The 18,299-nt window shown below is 46.7% G+C and overlaps 1 protein-coding gene across 1 annotated transcript; it reads left to right on the top strand.

Moving 5' to 3' along the window:
* The first annotated feature begins 619 nt into the window (after positions 1–619).
* On the top strand, positions 620–15,712 carry LOC129387347 (zinc finger protein 862-like). Its single transcript, XM_072289432.1, has 4 exons — positions 620–1,027; positions 1,109–2,094; positions 8,189–8,282; positions 15,477–15,712. Exons 1-4 carry the CDS (start codon positions 961–963, stop codon positions 15,710–15,712), a joined length of 1,383 nt encoding a protein of 460 aa, XP_072145533.1. The 5' UTR covers positions 620–960.
* The last annotated feature ends 2,587 nt before the right edge of the window (positions 15,713–18,299 follow it).

Raw genomic sequence — 18,299 nt, 5'->3', positions numbered from 1 at the left:
ATGCTCAATGCATCGTGCACATATTCAATTTCTCGACACGCGTGAACTTCGGCCACTGCTAGCGCATACAACAGAAGTGGTTTCCATTCTTGGGCAGCGCACACAAACGAAACACGAGAAAGAAGACAGGACAAGCGTTTGTCGAACAACTTAAAGTTTTTATATGAATAAAAGGATTATGTACCGAGTAATCATCAAATTCATGTGGGTTACATATAAAAACCGTCATACACTCAGGAGTGATCAATGAACGAGCTCGCTTCGTTTTCCAGTTGTTTACTTCGCTCGGCGCACCGCAGTAATCCATGTGTGTCGTCTGCTTATTTCGTACCATTTTCTTGTGAATCGGCAGAATTTCACTGGTGGCATCAACCCTTTCGTGTTTACATTGCTGTCGTGACAGTTAACAACATAATAATAATTTCCGGTCATCCGAAGAGGCGCCGTCGCAAACAAGAGACGTTTCGCGCGCAGCGCGAACTGAACGCGGGCGCGACCGCTAAGGGAAGCGGCGGCGGAAACCTACACCCGTTGGAGATGAAATCGTTCCGCTAGGGGAGAAACGAGCGCTGGCGTCTAGGATGAAACTTGGCGTGCGGTAGTCCATAGAGACCAACTAGCAGACGCGGGTGCGCAGACGCACGGACTCTGGGTGATGGGCGCACGTCGAAGCAAAGCCCGTGAGGACGTTGCGCGCCATCTGGAGAAAATAACGCTAATTCTAGCGCACGGCGAAGCAAAGGCCGCAAGGACGCTGCGCTCCATCTGGAGAAAATAACACTAATCTAGAGTACTTTCTCCGTTAGGGTCATGCATCCGAAACCATGCGTTTAGGTGCAGCCGTGTGCACGGCATGACACCAGAGAGGAACGAGCAGTACAGGTGAAATAACACTTGTGTACCCCAAGGCGACAAAGCTTCTGTTTTTGTGCCTTCTGCTTGCCGACACCGGCGTCTACCATGGGAAAAGACGCAAGAGCAAAGCGCACGTTTCGAGAAGAATGGAGAAAGGACAAGAAACTGAGCGGTAAGCAAAACGGAAACTATTCTTTAGGCGTTTAGTCGCATGCCGCTTAGTATCTAATATGCATATTACCATGCGTTACAGGATGGATTTCGTCACGTGACGGCGGAACGACTGCTCACTGCAAGTACTGCAATTGCAACATTCGACCCCACTACAGTGATCTGTTGAAGCACGCAGAAACCAAAAAGCACCGCGAGTGCGCAGTAATCCCAAGTTCGCAACAAAAACTGCCGCAGCTTCTAGCGTCTTCGAGTCGAACGTACTATGAAAAGGCTCGCCGAGAGTTAAGGATCGCCTTGTACACTGCAGTGCACACTTCCATAAATGCTGTCGACGAACTTGGTGAGATTCTGCATTCCGAATTCAATGATTTTGATCTGCACAGAACGAAGTGCACGGCTATAATTACGAATGTTCTCTTCCCGTACTTCACGGAAAACATGGACAAACAACTGAACGGCTCCAGCTATTCTCTAATGGTGGATGAATCAACCGATGTATCCACGACAAAGCAACTTTGCATGGTTGTGCGGTTTCTGAGTTTAGAAGAAAACAGGATTGCAACCACCCTTCTTGATCTCGTAGAGCTGTCTGATGGAACGGCAGAAACGCTTCACGACACGGTATTGAAGACGTTGGACAAGCACGGCCTATCGATCAAGAACTGTCTCGGACTCTGCACCGATGGTGCAAATGCCATGTGCGGCAAACACAATTCTCTGTTCAGTCGTCTTAGTGAGGACAACAAAGACTTGATTCTGATCAAATGCTCTTGCCACAGCCTGGACCTTGTGGCATCCAAGTCGATGGAGGCGATTCCTTCTGCGGTTGAGCACTTAGTGCGAGAAACCTACAACTACTTTGCACACAGCAGCTGCCGGCAAGATGCTTATAAGAGACTGTATGCCAGTATGACAGTGGAAGATGAAAGTGCAAATCCACCACCCAAGATTCTGTCGCTTTCGCAGACGAGATGGCTTGCTATTGCAGACTCTATAGAAAGAATTTTGGCGCAGTACCAGTCTCTCGAAGAGTTTTTTGAGGAAGCAGAAGATCGCAGCTACAACGTGCGCATTTTACGAGAGATGTATCGAGACAGAAAAAATTATGTTTACCTCGTGTTTCTTGCCTCAGTTCTCCGTAACGTTAGGCGAGTGAACAAAATGTTCCAAACAAACACAACTGACCCACTGGTTGTCTTCCAAGAGCTAGAAAATTTGTATTTGGAAATTCTTAGGCGGATTTTGAATCCATCAGTTTTGAGGCACAACACAACGGCAAGTCTGCTGTCGCTAGACCTGGCAAAAATGAAGTCGATTTTCCTGCAACCAGAGGTAGTGGACCTAGGTGACGTCTTCAGAGAGAAGATTTCACTAGTCCCTATTGAAGACCAACGGGCCGTGAGGGAGCGCTGTTTCCAATTCTTGAGGCAAATGGCGATGGGACTGCAGCAGCGACTTCCAAATGCCTCCTCTGCACTTCGAAGACTGTGTGCCATAAATCCCGATGGCATAGAAAGTGCTAAGAGCCGTGAATGCATAATGAAGCTACCGCTGCATTTTTTTGGATGTTCCTCAATCGAACTGGAGTCTGAAATACGCCAGCTGCAGAGTGTTAGCGGTGCACTTGATCGCGCATCATGTTTGACTTTCTGGCACGCAGCGGCATCGTACAAGGACCCTTGCGGCGAATGCCCTTTTCAACACCTGGCGCAAGGAGCACTGAAAATTTTGACCCTTCCAATTTCTAACGCTGATGCAGAGCGCGTGTTCTCTTGCGTGAACTTGACGAAAACAGAGATCCGTAACAAAATGAAGCTGGACTTGCTCACGGCGATTCTGCGAATCAAATTTGGGCTACGACTTCAAGAAAAAACAGCATCATCGTTTGACGTTCCTGCTGAGTTGTTGAACAGAATGTGCCAAAATTACTCCGGCATGAACACTATCTACTCTAGATAAACTACGCGGACTGAACTTTTATTTATTTGCAACGTACCTGATGCTTGAAGGCCAAGCAAGAGAACCAAATTTCCTTGCTCTTTATTTACTCTGTGTTCTTGTGTTGATTCAAAATGATATTATTTATTGTTCATTAATAAAAGTTGCTTATAATAATGGTACTTTTCTACTTGGCTACAAATTTGGCGCCAAGACCAGGTGGCGTGGCTACTTTTGGCTACTTTTAGCCTCAGTTCTGGCTCTTTTTGAAAAATTCCCAACGGCAACCCTGGTGCTGCGTGAGTGCCTACAGCCAAGGGCGCCCAACATGCCCTCGTTCTGTGCAGCATTCGGCTGCGCGAACACAGGCGGGCGAGACGTTGTGGTGTTTCACAAATTCCCGAAGGAAAAGAAGCTTGCAGCGCAGTGGGTACGTGCGGTGAGGAGAGATAAGTTCGTGCCGACGAAATCAACTGTGCTGTGCTCGGACCATTTCCGCGACAGTGACTATCATCGGAGCTTGACAACGATTCGGGCAATCGGTATTCCAATTAAATCGGCGCGACTGAAGCCCGAACAACTTCAAGTACACAGCTTGGCAGAATTCGACGGTTCTTCTTTCCCAACTTTTTCCATACTGGCCAGACAAACTGGCGGTATGCTGCATACCTCAACTGCCTGTAAAAAAAAAATGCTTTTGCATCACTCTTTTTCCATTGGCCATATCATTTTCACACCTGTGTGTAAACTTCTTGCCTTGTCCAGCCGGTTCGACTCCTTTCTGGGCAAGTGCCACTTCCAGTACTGCCCTGCTGAGGCACACAGTCCTGAATTGTCTTGAACTTGTTACGCACTGCGTGCGCTTCTGTTTTTTCCTAATCTCTTGCACCTCCTGGCAGCACAAGCAGTTCTCTTCATCTTCCATCAATACGCAGCACATGCAGGTGCACCTAGTTTAATGAAAGCGTGATTAGGCCCACATTGATGCACTGGAGAAATACGAACATTTGCAGCCATTAACGTCTGATAACACAGTTTTAGCGTAGCCGGATAGCCTTACGACAAATGCGAAAACGCGTTGTTGCTAGCGTTGCTATACTCCGTTTCATACATCAGGTGCAACGCTGTGGAGGCTTTAGATACTTCTTGCAGTGGCTGCGTTCGCACTTAGAAAAAGTTCGGTGTTTCTTGACCCGATTTTTCAGAAAGCTTTCCATATATAAGCTCAGTTCGGAATGAAAAAAAAAAAAAGAATTGACCCATAGAAACCATCCGTGTACTTATACGGCTGCTAACACGTTCTTTTAAAAAAATTCTTTTCGGTATTTTTTAATTGCAGCCCGTCGCGGCAGCTTCACGTGCATGCTCGCGCGAGCAAACGCCGCTGGTACGCTGCGAAGCATAGACGGAAACGCGCGCAGTAATAAATTTTGGTGACCGGACTTCTAGCGTAGCTTCCACAGCGATGCACCTGAGGTATCAAATGGAGTGTAGGCTTGCCTAGTGACATTCGACGTACGGCTCAGTTATCGTGTTTACCACACGGCGGTGCTAAAACTGCCTAATATCTTTATGTCAACACTAGCATGGAGCACGCATACCGATTCTTGATCGAGCCACACTCGCAAAGTCGTCGAACCATAGTATGAATATTGCACATATAATACCTCTGGTCATCTCTGGATGTGTATGATAAGCAACTTCCATGACTGTACCTCACAGCACTGCATGTGCGCGCTTTGAAACGCGGCACTTATGTTCGCGATCGTATATCAACGCTGAAAAAACCACGGGACTTTAGACAAGCAGCGGCAAGGTGCTTGACATCGCGGAATTGCACCCGTGTAAATCTAATGAGAAGTTAGTGCTTCGGCATTCTTCCAGCAGCATGTTCCCAGTGACACTTTAGCGCATTTTTTCTCCCGTCATTGCAACGTGCAGCTACATGAAAAAAAAACATACGTACCAGCTAAGATTTCCAGCGCGCGAGAAGGTGCACACATCGCTCTTGCTGTTGGCACACTCAATATCGTCGTTGACTCTGTTGCCGCCATCGTTTTCCGTATCGGCTGTGGGTTCAAACATGTACTGGGACAATACAAGCTGTCGGACACAGCGAGAACGTTACATCTTGCAACTCAGCTATGAATCCAGAACAGCAGAACCGCGTGCTACCAGAGAGAAAGGAATGGTGCTACGCTCTGAAACGGAGACATGCGGCGGCGCCGACCGGCGACTACCGCCAACGACGTCACAGCGGCCCCGACCAATCACGGGCAACGGGTTCGCGCGATGCCCTGAGGCGCTGGTGCGCGTTTTCTTGGAAAAAACAGCCGCTTGCGTTTGTTTCCGCCCTTTTTGAACCAGATATTCGTGTTCAGGGGACTCAAAACTGTAGAATGCCGCAGAGAACTCATTTTTTTCGAAAAGTGTTTCAGCTTCCCTTTAAGTTGATGAACTTGAATTGCGCCAAGAAAACCCGTCGAAGCAATCGCACCTGCTTTTTAAGAAGCCTACTGCACCATGAATATTCAGGCATTTATTTTTAACGGCGCCACAGTTTAATAGAGCAATATAAATCTTGCTGACATTATTGTTATCATTCGAGTGTTGAAATTGCTAGCCTCTAGATACGGAGTAAGTTGATTAGTTGTTTGCGTAATAAACGAAGGTACGATAATTAAATTGTCAATATTTGATCTTAGGCAACTAACGGACATGAGTAGCTTGGAGCCAGTCCTCGAGATTATCTAGCTGAGCGAATAATTATTAAACATGCTTCTGTATTCCACAAATGTTTTTCATGTAACCTCTTTGAAAGCATAACTGATGCTGAAAAAGAACGTTTATAAGGGCGACCTGACCGAGCCCAGTCTTTTGTGATAATGTGATCAATGAGTACTTTACATACAGCTCCGTGGGTACTGTACACACATTCCTTGCGGCCGGTCCGCTTTCGATGGACACATTCGTTTTTTTCGAAATCAAGCAGTTTAAAGCTTTAATGTCACTACAACAGCGAACGTGGGCCGCCGAAAACTTGCTTGGTCGAAGGAGGGATGCACGACGCAATGATGGTGCAGATTTAGCGCGTCATCGCCGTCGAGAGGCAAGGGAGATAACGAATGCGAACCGCTAGCAGCTCCTCGCGGGACCGTGCCGATGGTGATAGTGCCGTCGAGACAAAATACAGAGCGGCAATACTGACTGCACAGGCGCTTTCACAGCGAAGCTGTGTACCTCTGGCCCGAAATGCATTTGTCGTGTCAGGGAGCAAAAATGCCGGCCGATCCCGGAGGTTGCGGAGTATCGGACTGTCATTCATGCGGCGGAGGTGAAGCAGGCTTCGAGTGCTCCGCCAATAATAATAATAATAATAATAATAATAATAATAATAATAATAATAATAATAATAATAATAATAATGGTGGTGGTGATGATGATGATGATGATGATGATGATGCATTGTTTCCCGTCGATGGGTATGCTGGAATCGCACACGGCCTCACGCGCAGAAGGCATTGCCATATACGCAGAGGAGGAAATGTATGTATACTACCATACAACCTTAACTCGTAAAGGAGAGGGGCACCGACTGTGGGGTTGTGTGCTATACAAACGAAAGACGGAATTATGATATCCACTGCCTATATATATTCAGGCACACCCAACAGCAGCTCCTCGGTATTAAGAAGTGGTATTAAGTGGTATTATAAGTGGTATTAAGAAGTTCATGACCACGCACTTTGCATTGGTTAGCCGCGATGACACTACCCTTGTGATCACCTTTGGATGCTTCAATGTGGGCATTTCAAAACCAGAAAAGAAATGGTTCGCCAAGCTTGTGCAAGAAGAATTTGTTTTGAAGTGCTAGACCAATCGAAGTAACTCAATAAGTAACAACGGTCGTGCATAGATTCTACTTTGGCCAAGATTCTGTCTAAGGTTGTAACCGGGCCAACCCGTATATGTCACAGTAATCACAAGGCTATCGTCACTACCATTACCAAATGGGGAAAATAAATACATGACCCCTTGTATAATCCTGTCTGATGTGCTACAGCTTAGCTGGTCATCCACCTTCACAGAGTGGAATGGCTCCTAATATATATATATATTTTTATTTTTGCGTCGGTTTCGCGCTCAGAAAGTTATAATGGTAGCAGTGCCATTCAACCTTGTCTCTGTGGTTATAAATAAGATTCAAGTAAACTCTAGATCCTCGCCGTGCTTGCTTAGTGTCTGTGGCGTTGGGCTGCTAAGCACGAGGTCGCGGGATCAGATCCCGGCCACGGCGGCAGCATTTCGATGGGGACAGAATGCGAAAACATCCGTGTACTTAGATTTAGGTGCAAGTTAAAGAGTCGAAAATATTCCGGAGTCTCCCATTACCATGAGCCTCATAATCAGATTGTGAGCTTGACACGTAAAAAGCCCATAATGTTAACGTCGATATTTCATTTGCATGCGAGAATAGGTACAAGTAAGGAAATGCTAGCTTCTCACACACACCTATACCTAAAAACATATTTTCGCCACACACTCTCTCTCTCTCAAGCACACAGACGTAAAGATAACTGGCATCTTCACCTCCACGCGCATTTAGACGCGCCCACGCATGTACACACACAGAAAAATGTGCGCACGCACGCACCGACACTGAAATGCGCGCGTACACAAATGCGCGTATGCACGCAGACGCATAAACGCGCTCGTTCGCACGCAGATTCAAATACGGAGACACAAGCGCGGGCGAACACACAAACTCAAGTACACGCGCATGCACACTCAAGACGTGCACACGCATATACACTCCCTCTCCCTCCCTGCTGCCTCTCAATACGCTACTGCGTGCAGAGTGAATCACACCTGCACTGCAATTGCAGTTCCAACACCAGCTCTAATAAATCACCTTACAGTTTAAATTTCGTGCTTCATGAAGTCAATAGGGCTATGTTTTTATATATACTGACTACAAAAGTGTAGTTAGTGTAGGAAGTCGCCATTTTTTACTTGGCTTAGAAAAGTTTAGCTCCGCCTACCTACCTGTCCTGACGCTCCTGAGGAAGTTCCCAGCAGGCTCTGCTTCGCTGAGCACTATCGAGTAGTCCCACAAGCCATGACCAGAGTCCTGCTTTATACATCTACACCTGTGCCTTATGGTGACTGTGTTGTGTCTCCTCTCGCGCAAGTCCTCCTTGTTCATCACGTTGCCCTTCAGCAAACCATCGTCAGTATCACCAACAACTCTACCAGCCTTCAGCTCGTCAACTTAGGCATCCGTGACCACGTCCTACCACAAGGCATAGCCTTATGTACGCTGTCTTCCTCCCAAGTTTGCCTATTTTCAGCCTCAGCTGCTTATATTACGTCGTCTCCCGTTGACTCTTCTTCTTTGCCGGCTGTTCTTTCTCAGCTCACAAACGTTATTGCTCCCGAACTTCCGCCTCACCACGCCAACTATATGCTCTCCGCGTTCAGCGACATTTCTGACCTGGGCCGCCCTTTTGGCCTGACCTCTCTCACGACACACCATACTGACATGGGTGACGCACACCCTATTCACAGGCGACCATACTGTCAGTCCTTGCACGAACGACAAGTCCTTCCAACGGAGGTCGAGAAGATTCTCTCTCGATGAATCGTTGAACCATCATCCAGTCCTTGGGCGTCCCCTGTCGTTCTAGTTAAAAAGGACTCCAGCTGGTGTTTCTGCGTGGATTATCGGCACCTCAACAAGATCACCAATAAAGACGTTTATCTCCTATCACGCGTTGATCACGCCCTCGACTGCCTCCATGGCGCGAAGTACTTTTCTTCCATCGACCTTGGTTCCGCTTACTGGCAGACTGCATTGACGACATGGACCGAGAGAAAACCGCCTTTATAACACTCGATAGCCTATACAAGTTCAAATTTATATCATTCGGCTTATGTAATGCTCCATCTACTTTTGAATGCATGATGGACACACTCCTGCATAACCTCAGGTGGTTCATCTGTATTTGCTACTTAGATGATGCCGTTGTTTTTGTTCCTACATTTTCCACGCACCCGGAGTGCCTCTCGCTCGTTCTTTCTGCTTTTCCCAATGCTGGCCTTCAACTTAATTCGTCTAAATGTCACTTCGGACGGCGCTAAATTACTATGCGCGGTCATATTTTTCATTCATCTGGTGTGCGCCCAGACCCGGGAAAAGCTCGTGCCGTACAGAAGTTTCCCGTGCCAACATGTGCTAAATATGTCCGGAGCTTCGTGGGCCTGTTCTCGTACTTCCGCCGCTTCATGCACAATTTTTCGGAGGTCACTCGTCCTCTGCTCTTCTGAAGACAGATGCTTCATTTTCTTGGGGACCTGAACAAGCAACTGCCTTCTCGAAGCTTATCTCTCTCCTTACATCTCCATTTCTCCTTGCGCACTTCGATCAGACTGCTTCAAGAGAAGTCAGCACTGATGCCAGCGGTCATGGAATCGGTGCCATTTTTTGCCAACGTCAACGATGCCACGACCGCGTCATTGCCTACGCCAGCCGTCTGCTTTCTCCAGCTGAGCGGAATTATTTCACTACTGAACGTGAGTGTGTTGCACTTCTCTAGGCAGTGGCGAAATCGCGCCCTTACCTATGTGGTCGGCCCTTTACATTCACCACAGACCACCATGCGCTCTGCTGGCTTTCGTCCCTCAAAGACCTTACCGATCGCCTAGGTCACGGCGCTACGCCTACAGGAATACTCGTACACAGTTGCTTACAAGTCAGATCTCGTTTATACCAAGATGCCGACTGCTTGTACCGCCACCCAGACGATGTTCCTGCGACCTATGCTTCTGCTCTGTATTTTCTCTATTTGCTTAGCTGACCTTGCTACCGAACAGCGCCGAGATCCAAGCATACGTGGTATCATGGAAAAGTTCACATCTAGGTCATGTGACGTTTCTCTTGGTATGTTCCTACTCAAAGACGGCATTTTATATCGGCGTAGCATGTACCCCAGTGGATTAGATGGTGCTGGTCATTACGCGGCATGTTCGCACTGCTATTCTGTCCAAGCTGCACGATCTACCAACTTTTGGTCACCTCGGGGAATCAGTACGTACGACCGTGTCCGGCGACGATTCTTTTGGCCTGGTATGCACGGATCTGGCCGCCGCTACGTCGTTTCTTGTGAGTTATGTCAGCGCCAGAAGAAACCATCTGAGCTCACTGTTGGTTTACTCCTGCCTCTTGGCGTTCCTACCGAACCCTTCTATCGCGTTGGTGCAGATCTCTTGGTACCTTTCCCCAGATCTGGCTGATGCAACAACTGTATTGCCGTCGCAGCACATTATACAACATGGTTCGCGTTCCCCAGAGCCCTTCCAACTGACGTAATTTAATTATGGGGTTTAACATGCCAAAACCACAAAACCACAGAAAAGGCCGCAGACAGGCCACGCGTTTTGTTTTGATCCACGGTAGCGCGAGCACGTTCTGGCGTCAGGGCGGCGATGCTGACAAAGCATCCTGGCAATGGAATCGTTTTACAGGCCTCCAAACTGCAGGTCACCAAAGCCTTTCTTTCAAATGAATGACATCTTGCTCTCGTTAAACACGGCATATATTATTCTTGGTGGCGACTTTAACTTTTACCACATTAAATGAGAACGCTTTCAACCACCGGAAAATAACTCGTCGTCTCTTATTTCGCCACCATTTTGCGGATTGATAAAAACCAATTCTCTTTAGAAGTTCGATGAGTGCCCAACGAGCTTAGAATCAGCTAATCAAAACGTGCTAGATCTGTTTGTCTATAACGATCGCGATATTGTGTCCAGCGTCACCGCAATTACTGGAATAAGGGACCATGAAGTCGTTACGGCAAAATTAACGTGCACTGCTATGCGTCGAAAAAGCGCCCCTACACGGAAGGTATGGTATGATGAACTTTATTTAATGTCCTGAAGGTCAACCCTTAGGTTGACGCAGGCGGCTCCCTCGTCGGGACAGTAAGGTTTAACCTTACCGCCGTATCATGGGCCTTCTGTACGGCCTGTACTTGATCGAAAAGACCTCCATTGTGTAGGACTCGCCGCCACCAGTCTCTTTCCTTGTCACAGTCTGTGAAAGTCACAGGACACTGCCAAAGCATGTGATCCGGAGTAATGATGCCATTACACTTCTCGCAATTGATTGGTATCTCTCTTTCAGGACATATCTTGTTAATAAAGTTTGGACTTGGTTAAGTTCTTGTTTGCAACAATCTCAGAGTCACCGCTTGAGCTCTATTGAGCTTAGCGTGTGGCACTGCATGGAATTCCCTTCTGTTCATGTAGTAATGCCTCGTGATTTCATTATATGTTAGTAATTGGTCCCTGTTCTCCTCCTGTATATTATTAAGGTCCTGATCGCGTAGTGCACGCATAGTAAGTCCTCGTGCAGCTGCGTTAGCCATCTCGTTTAAATTCTTCCGAGATGGATCGACAGACCCCATGTGCGCAGGAAACCAGCGGATTTCGATCTCTTGGCTGTCCAACTCACCGATCAGCTGGGCAGCCCTTTTGGTTACAAAGCCATTGGTAAAGTGTCTAATAGCCATCTTAGAGTCCCTGTAAATCTTCGTCCACTTAATATTCCTTAAAGCCAATGCTATCGCTACTTGTTCCGCGACTGTCGTGTCTTTAGTCATGATTGTAGTAGCATACCGAGTGAGACCATCTGCATCTACTACTACTGCCGTAAAGGCTTTTTTTCCTCTGACCCACGCAGCATCTACAAATGCCGCATGTTCTCTGTCGTGTTCTATCTCTTGCAGGAGAGCTTTGGCCCTTGCCTTTCGTCTGTCCAGGTTGTGCACCGGGTGCATATTTCTGGGGAAAGGAGTCGTCTTGATTACCTCTCTTATGCTATCTTTTAGTTCTACTGTGCCTTCACCTGAAATTTTGGAATCGGTTGGGCACCATCCTACCTCTTCTAGTATTGCTCTACCTGGCCTTGTTCCAGAGAGCCTCTCTCTGTGGGCAATTTGCTGAGCTTCAATTATCTCGGCTATTGTGTTGTGGAGCTCCAGTTTCATTAATTTGTTATCCGGAGTGTTAATCGGTAACCCCACTGTTGTTTTGACTAGCCTTTTAATTAATCTGTTCAACTTGTTTATCTCTGTCTCTGTCCAAGTGAGCATCCCAGCTACATATGAGAAGTGACACAAAGCGAAAGCGTGGACCAGTCTCATGGCGCTCTCCTCTCGCAGTCCTCTGTGTCTGTTAGTGATTCTCCTTAGCAGTCTTATTACCTCCACAGCCTTTCTTGTGATGTGTCGTATTGTCCTTCCATTTGCCCCGTTTGCCTTCAGGAATAACCCTAAGACTCTAATGGATTCTACTTGCTTAATAGATTCGCCTGCCTTCGTGGTTAGTACTAACCTGGGTTCTTCCTCGGGTACGTATCCCCTCGGTTTTCTACCCCTTCTTCTGTTCTTGAGTACAAGGAGTTCAGACTTATTAGCAGAGCATTTGAGTCCCATGCCTTCTAAAATAGACTCTACCTCATAAATGCTCTTCTGAAGTCTGCTTTCCGAATGTCCCATATTTCCTTCAGCGGTCCTATAGTCTCATCGTCTGCATAAATGGTAAAGTGAATGCCCTCTATCCCTTTTAATCCCTTTGCCACTTTTGACATGGCCAGGTTGAAAAGCATAGGTTACAAGACCGACCCTTGTGGCGTCCCTCTGTCACCGAGATCCATCTTCTTTGATTTAATATCCCCGAATCTGTTCTTTTATAATAAAGCAGATTACTTATGCCTACCTTTGGAACTTGACGGCTTTCTACCAGAATTTCGACGACACACCTCAAACATTGACGTAAGTTCCACCTGCTGTTTGTTTAAAGCTAGGCTGTCGTGATTAGTACACATTCACGTCCCATCACGCATCGCACCTGCCCCACGACAAACTGACAAGTCATGGATAAACGGCAATCTTCCACCAGCAATTAATAGAAGGTACCGATTATATCACAAATATTGCGCATACCCGAATTACGACAGCAATGTCAAGATGAAAGATTTGAACAGGATAATAAACAAACAAATGAGGAATGCAGAGGCCACATATCTGTGCACACTAGGTGACAAACTAAAATTTAATCCGAAAGATCCCTGGAAGTATGTCAAAAGCAAAAGGAACAATAAGGTAGCTGTCCCTGATACCATACGTGGCGTAAATTATGGTGAAGACGTAATTAGCAAAGCTGAGCACTTTAATCACTACTCCCAATTAATATTTTCTAGCACTGCTGCGATGGCGGAAAGCTTGCCAAGTTTTTACCGACATCGACCAAATGGAAAACGCTCTCACCCTGTTTTCCGTTCCCTTTGATTACCCCTACCTCCTTCCTTTTTTTGCTCGTCCTGAGCTGCGCTACAAACCTAAAACAGTAGAAATAACAGAATAGGGAGTTGCTTCACTACTCAAAAATGTCAAAGTTAGATCCGCATCGGGTCCTGATCACATTCCCAACTATATTTTTTAAAAATGTGCTGGATCCATCACCCCATTCTTAGTAATTATCTTTCAAACATACACCGAAGACGGGTCCCTGCCCAAAGATTGGAGAGGTCGTAACATAATCCGTGTGTTTAAAAGCGGTGACAGGACAAAAAAAATTACAAACCTGTTTAACTAATTAGCGTGTCATGTAAGCTACTAGAGCATAAAATTTATACTTAGTCACCTACACAATAACGGATGCTTTTGCTCTATGCAACATGGCTTTCATAAGGGTTTCTCGTGGGACGCTCAACTAACAGAATTCACCTATGATATCGCGCCATCAATATATATCGGACACCAGGTTGACTGTATATTCTTGTATTTTGCTAAAGCTTTTGTTTCTGTTGTCCAAAACCTTCTACTGTTAAAACTGTCCGCCACCAAAATTTAAGCATCACTGATGAAATGGATTGAAGCGTAATAGTCTGGTGGAAACCAGCGAGTTGTTCTGGCTTCAACAGAGGCTTAAGTTTTATCGGGCGTTCCACAGGGGTCCGTCTTGGCGCCCCCTATTAATTCTGATATTCATAAATGACATAGGGAAGCATCTTTCTAATAACGTGGGAAATGTTTATGACTTGAACTTTTCTTTATTATTTACACAGGCAAGACTGGTTTGCGCAGGTACATTTACATGAATTAGCAAAGTTACTTATCACCCAGGACAGATCATCCGCTAAAAGTGCAAGAGTACGAATGCTGTATCAACCAATATAAGCACTCATTCTTTACCAAAACATTACACGACTTGAATAAACTGCCAGCCGAAAATATTACAGCGACGCCATCTGCGTTTCAAAAAATTGTTGGCGCAACATTTTTATGTTTAGTACAAAAACTAGTATTGCTTTAAGTAGAACATAACATTGAGCTTTTCTGCCCACGGCTTTTAATATAAACCTCAAATGTAATGTTGCCTTAATCACTGCATGTTATATTGATGTGTTGTATTATGTATTACATTTATTTCTTTTGTATTCAGGAATAACCTTAGGTGCAATGTTGTATTATTTACTGTATATTTTAATATTTCTGCATTATTTATTAGATGCATTCTTTTGTAGTTTCAACCATATGTATTTGTACATACCCTCCCCGGCTCTCATGCGCAACATTGGGCGTTAATTAATTAATTAATAAATATTTACTTTGGTGCTAATGATTGGAAAACATAAAAAAAACATTTTGTGAACCTGTTTTATAATTAAGCGCAGGGTTCAGCCAACGTTAAAACGCAGTCTGAAAGAATGCACGAAAAAGTCAAATGTTGGCGAATTTCTTTCACCCCTGTATTTCCAGGTTTTGTGGAATTCAAATGGATATCAAGGTGCAAAAGATTGTGCCACTCAATATATTAAGAAAAAACGTGTGCAAGTAATGCTCAAATACGTGTACGTTATCGCATTTTTTTCAGAGAAATGAATATTGCTCGTGTGCCATGGCTGGGAGAGTTGGCGTGGAATGACTCTCATTATAAAGAACAAAGGGAGAGAGAGAGAATTTCATTGATAGTAAAGAAAAAGAGGTTGACCTGAGCCAGTGCGGTTTAGTCTGCTACTCTGCACTGGGGAAGAGGGAGTTAATGTACTGGTATGGATGATGATGATAGGAGAACTGGTGAGGGCGTTATGTACATTAGATGGGTGCCCTACTAGAGCCGCTCGTCTAGTTTCGTGTCATGGAGGGACTTCAACGGCGCTTTAGCTTTCCGCATTGAAGTTGCAGTGTCTGGCCATGGGCCAAGAATAGCGTCCTCGGACAATCGTTGCCTCCTAAAGCTGGCTGGGGAGTTATCCAACTTCCTTCGCTCCAGCATACATGCTGGGCAACCGCATATGTGTTCAAGCGCTTCATGGATCTGGCAGTGTTCGCAATCACGGCAGTTCGACTGGCCACTGAGGTATCGAAAAATAATGGAAACCCATCAGGTATATATATACTTTTCCAAATCCATGCGTTCCATCCGCGCTCGCATTCTCGCAGGCTCGTCGTCCTCCAGCCAGGCAGATGTCAACAGCTTTATGCAAGAGCTGATCGTGAATGCGTCCGACCGCATGTGGCTGCCAAACGACCCGGACGCGAAGGCGTTGCGCAACTGCAGCTTCTCTGTGCGCGACGCCGACCCCGCTTTGCCGGGGCTCTTGGTGCGCCTGACGAACGGCTCGCCAGTCGAGAACATGCAGCTTGGACCGGACGATCATCACGGAAACATCAGGTAGCGTACTCGCATTTCTACAGCATTTGGACGGCACCAAAGAAGACGCTGCGTTTCAGCAGATAGCTTTATATATAAACGTAAATACCAGCTAGGTGTTTCAGCGACGTCTCTACTATCATGAAAATAGGCGGTACCAGAAATAATGAGCTTTCTCGTTCACCCAAGTTAACAGCTGTGGTGGACATCAGTGTTTGTTTATAGTATAATGGCCGCTGGGATCATTTATCAGGTTTTCTTCGCTCTATTTTCTGTGACTTGTTGTGATACGTATGTAAACGCTTTATATATTTATACTTTATTGCAAGTAACCGTTACTGCCACGCCATGCGAGACCAATACCGAGTCAGGCGACTAGCTTCTCCTTTAGCGTCGGCTCATTGCCAGTACGACTGCACTGCACGAAACAATAAACTTCATTGTCTCTGAAGTAATGAGAGGAAGTCGCGCGTCTATAAACGTCGACTATCTGACCAGGGGCCCAACAACGTAAAACTATTCCAATATGTTTTTATTCCAACCTCCTGACGTCAAATTTGCGTAACCGCCGACGCAAGCACCGGGCGGTGACCCGCAATGTTGTCTGAACAGACCAATCAAATGCTTTCCTCGTTCATAGGAGGTCACTTTTGTTAGCTTGAAAAATCAATAACATTGCCTACACTGATTATCTAATTGGCTGACAAGACGCGAGGAGCACGCTCAAGTCGAGAGGGATTCGATAGGGCCGAGCCACTGCAGTGAAAGTCGATAACCGGATTAAGAAGGTGGCGCCGACGTCTGCCATTGGTTCGCTTTCCATTACTTAGGTTGCGGTGGCTGGTCGAAAATCACGACGTCACGCAACAGAAGTCTAAGAATGACGCTGAAAAGGATCCTCAGCAAAGAAGAGTCGGCAGAATGAGGTCGTAAACGTGCCGAAAGTGCTCGAAAACGTTACTCGGCCACGCAAATAAACCCATGCTCTCCGGCAGGTGCGAGTAGCCAGCGCCTGAGTAATCGGCGGTAGCCATCTTTTATTCCTCTCGGAACGGGACAGCCTGCAGCTATTTAGAAGAAAATTCAATTTTGTTCGGCATATTAATGCATTCTTTAATGCGTACACGTCACTTTGACGCGGTGAGCTTTTGCGGTTCTGTGACGGCGCGTGACAGGCAGGTGAAGTGGGTGCAGCCCGAAAACTTTTCACCAATAGCCGGAAGCTAATGGCGAAAAGGCGACGAATCAGAAATAACTATTTTTCTTTTTTCTGTCAAATCATGCATAATCAATCTGTACACATCACATCCGATGGGGAGCTATTGCGGTTTTCGTGACGTCGCGTGACCGACAGGCGAAGTGGGGGTGGCCCAAAAAGTTTTTGGCCAATCGCGGAGGGCTCATTACAGAATTGGAATAGAAAAGTTCGGAATCGTTTTACGTTATAGCGCACCTGTCTTGCGCTGTCCTGTACCTCAGTTGCTCGCTTGGCGCTCCCTGGGTGTCGAAACGTTAGCCTTTTGACAGCAGTAATTACCCGTCAACCCCCCGCCCCCAAAGCATTATAGAAACTGCAGTGCTTACCTTTCTACTAATGTGCAAGTCCAGTTATATCTATGTCCAGAGGAGACAAAGATAGAACTGTAGAGAGGAGTCAGAGTGGCAGAACCGACGCAGTCGCGAAGCGAGTGAATGTTGCCTTGCCACTTTCACATTACGCATACAGGGGGAGCAGTCGGGAGAGGGAAAATGCGACTTGACAAGGCAAGAAAACAGCGCTTGCGCGCAAACTGAACTTATGGCACCGTAATATTAACGCGACAGTGTTAAGGAGCTCGTGTCGCAGAAAAGCCGGTGTCGACGGCGTTGGCCGTGCGCGATAAATACCGGGAGGCACTTCATAAATAAAAAACATCTTGCAAGATGAGCCGGGTGGGAATCGAACCAGGGTCTCTGGAGTGTGAAACGGAGACGCTACCACTCAGCCACGAGTTCGATGCTCTAAAGCAGTACAAAGGCGCCTCTAGTGAATGCGGTTTTGCCTTAGAAACGAGCCTTAGAAAGTTGTACTGCGGTGTATATCGGTAATTATGAGCATGTAACTTACAGAAGTCGCAGTTACGCGAGTAGCGAAGTACGTTTCCGCTACATTTCTTCTGCTGCGCTCTGCGTACACGCAGAGCCATCTTGCGGCAAACACAGAAGACCCCTCCTCGCAATGTGCGGCGCAGCCCCGACGCGTGGCTCGCCACTCGCCCGCTTCTCCCCTTCGGGCCGTGCGGGGACCGGTACGAGGATGCCCCACTACCCTTGCGTTTAATAAGTTTTCTCGCTCTCTCCCCTTCCAACTTCCAGCGTGCATCACTCGAACCCTCGTGTTTAGGCAACGCGGCTCCTCTTCCGCTCACAGTGCGATTCCTATGTGTAGCGTCCGATGCGGGACGCCTCTGACGTGATCGCTGCGCCGTAGCGCGTCTGTGAAAAAGCGTTCCCTGCGATGTGTGCCGAGCTGCTTCGGAGGAGTCATGCGTCTGCGTGGTGCTCCCAAGCGAGATAGAGGACGATCCCATCGAGGCATCGGGCCCATCGTTTGGCTCGCGTAGATCGTTTCT

Source organism: Dermacentor andersoni, chromosome 7 (genome assembly GCF_023375885.2).
Source record: "Dermacentor andersoni chromosome 7, qqDerAnde1_hic_scaffold, whole genome shotgun sequence".
Classification (NCBI taxonomy): domain Eukaryota; kingdom Metazoa; phylum Arthropoda; class Arachnida; order Ixodida; family Ixodidae; genus Dermacentor; species Dermacentor andersoni.
This window is presented reverse-complemented; position numbering and strand designations above follow the sequence as displayed.

Bases quoted from the DNA above. Each gene is read 5' to 3' on its own strand.
- LOC129387347 (XM_072289432.1), top strand. From the start codon at position 961: ATGGGAAAAGACGCAAGAGCAAAGCGCACGTTTCGAGAAGAATGGAGA. The intron at 1,028-1,108 runs GTAAGCAAAACG...CATGCGTTACAG, and splicing joins AAAGGACAAGAAACTGAGCG to GATGGATTTCGTCACGTGAC. The intron at 2,095-8,188 runs GTGCGCATTTTA...GTTGCCCTTCAG, and splicing joins CAGAAGATCGCAGCTACAAC to CAAACCATCGTCAGTATCAC.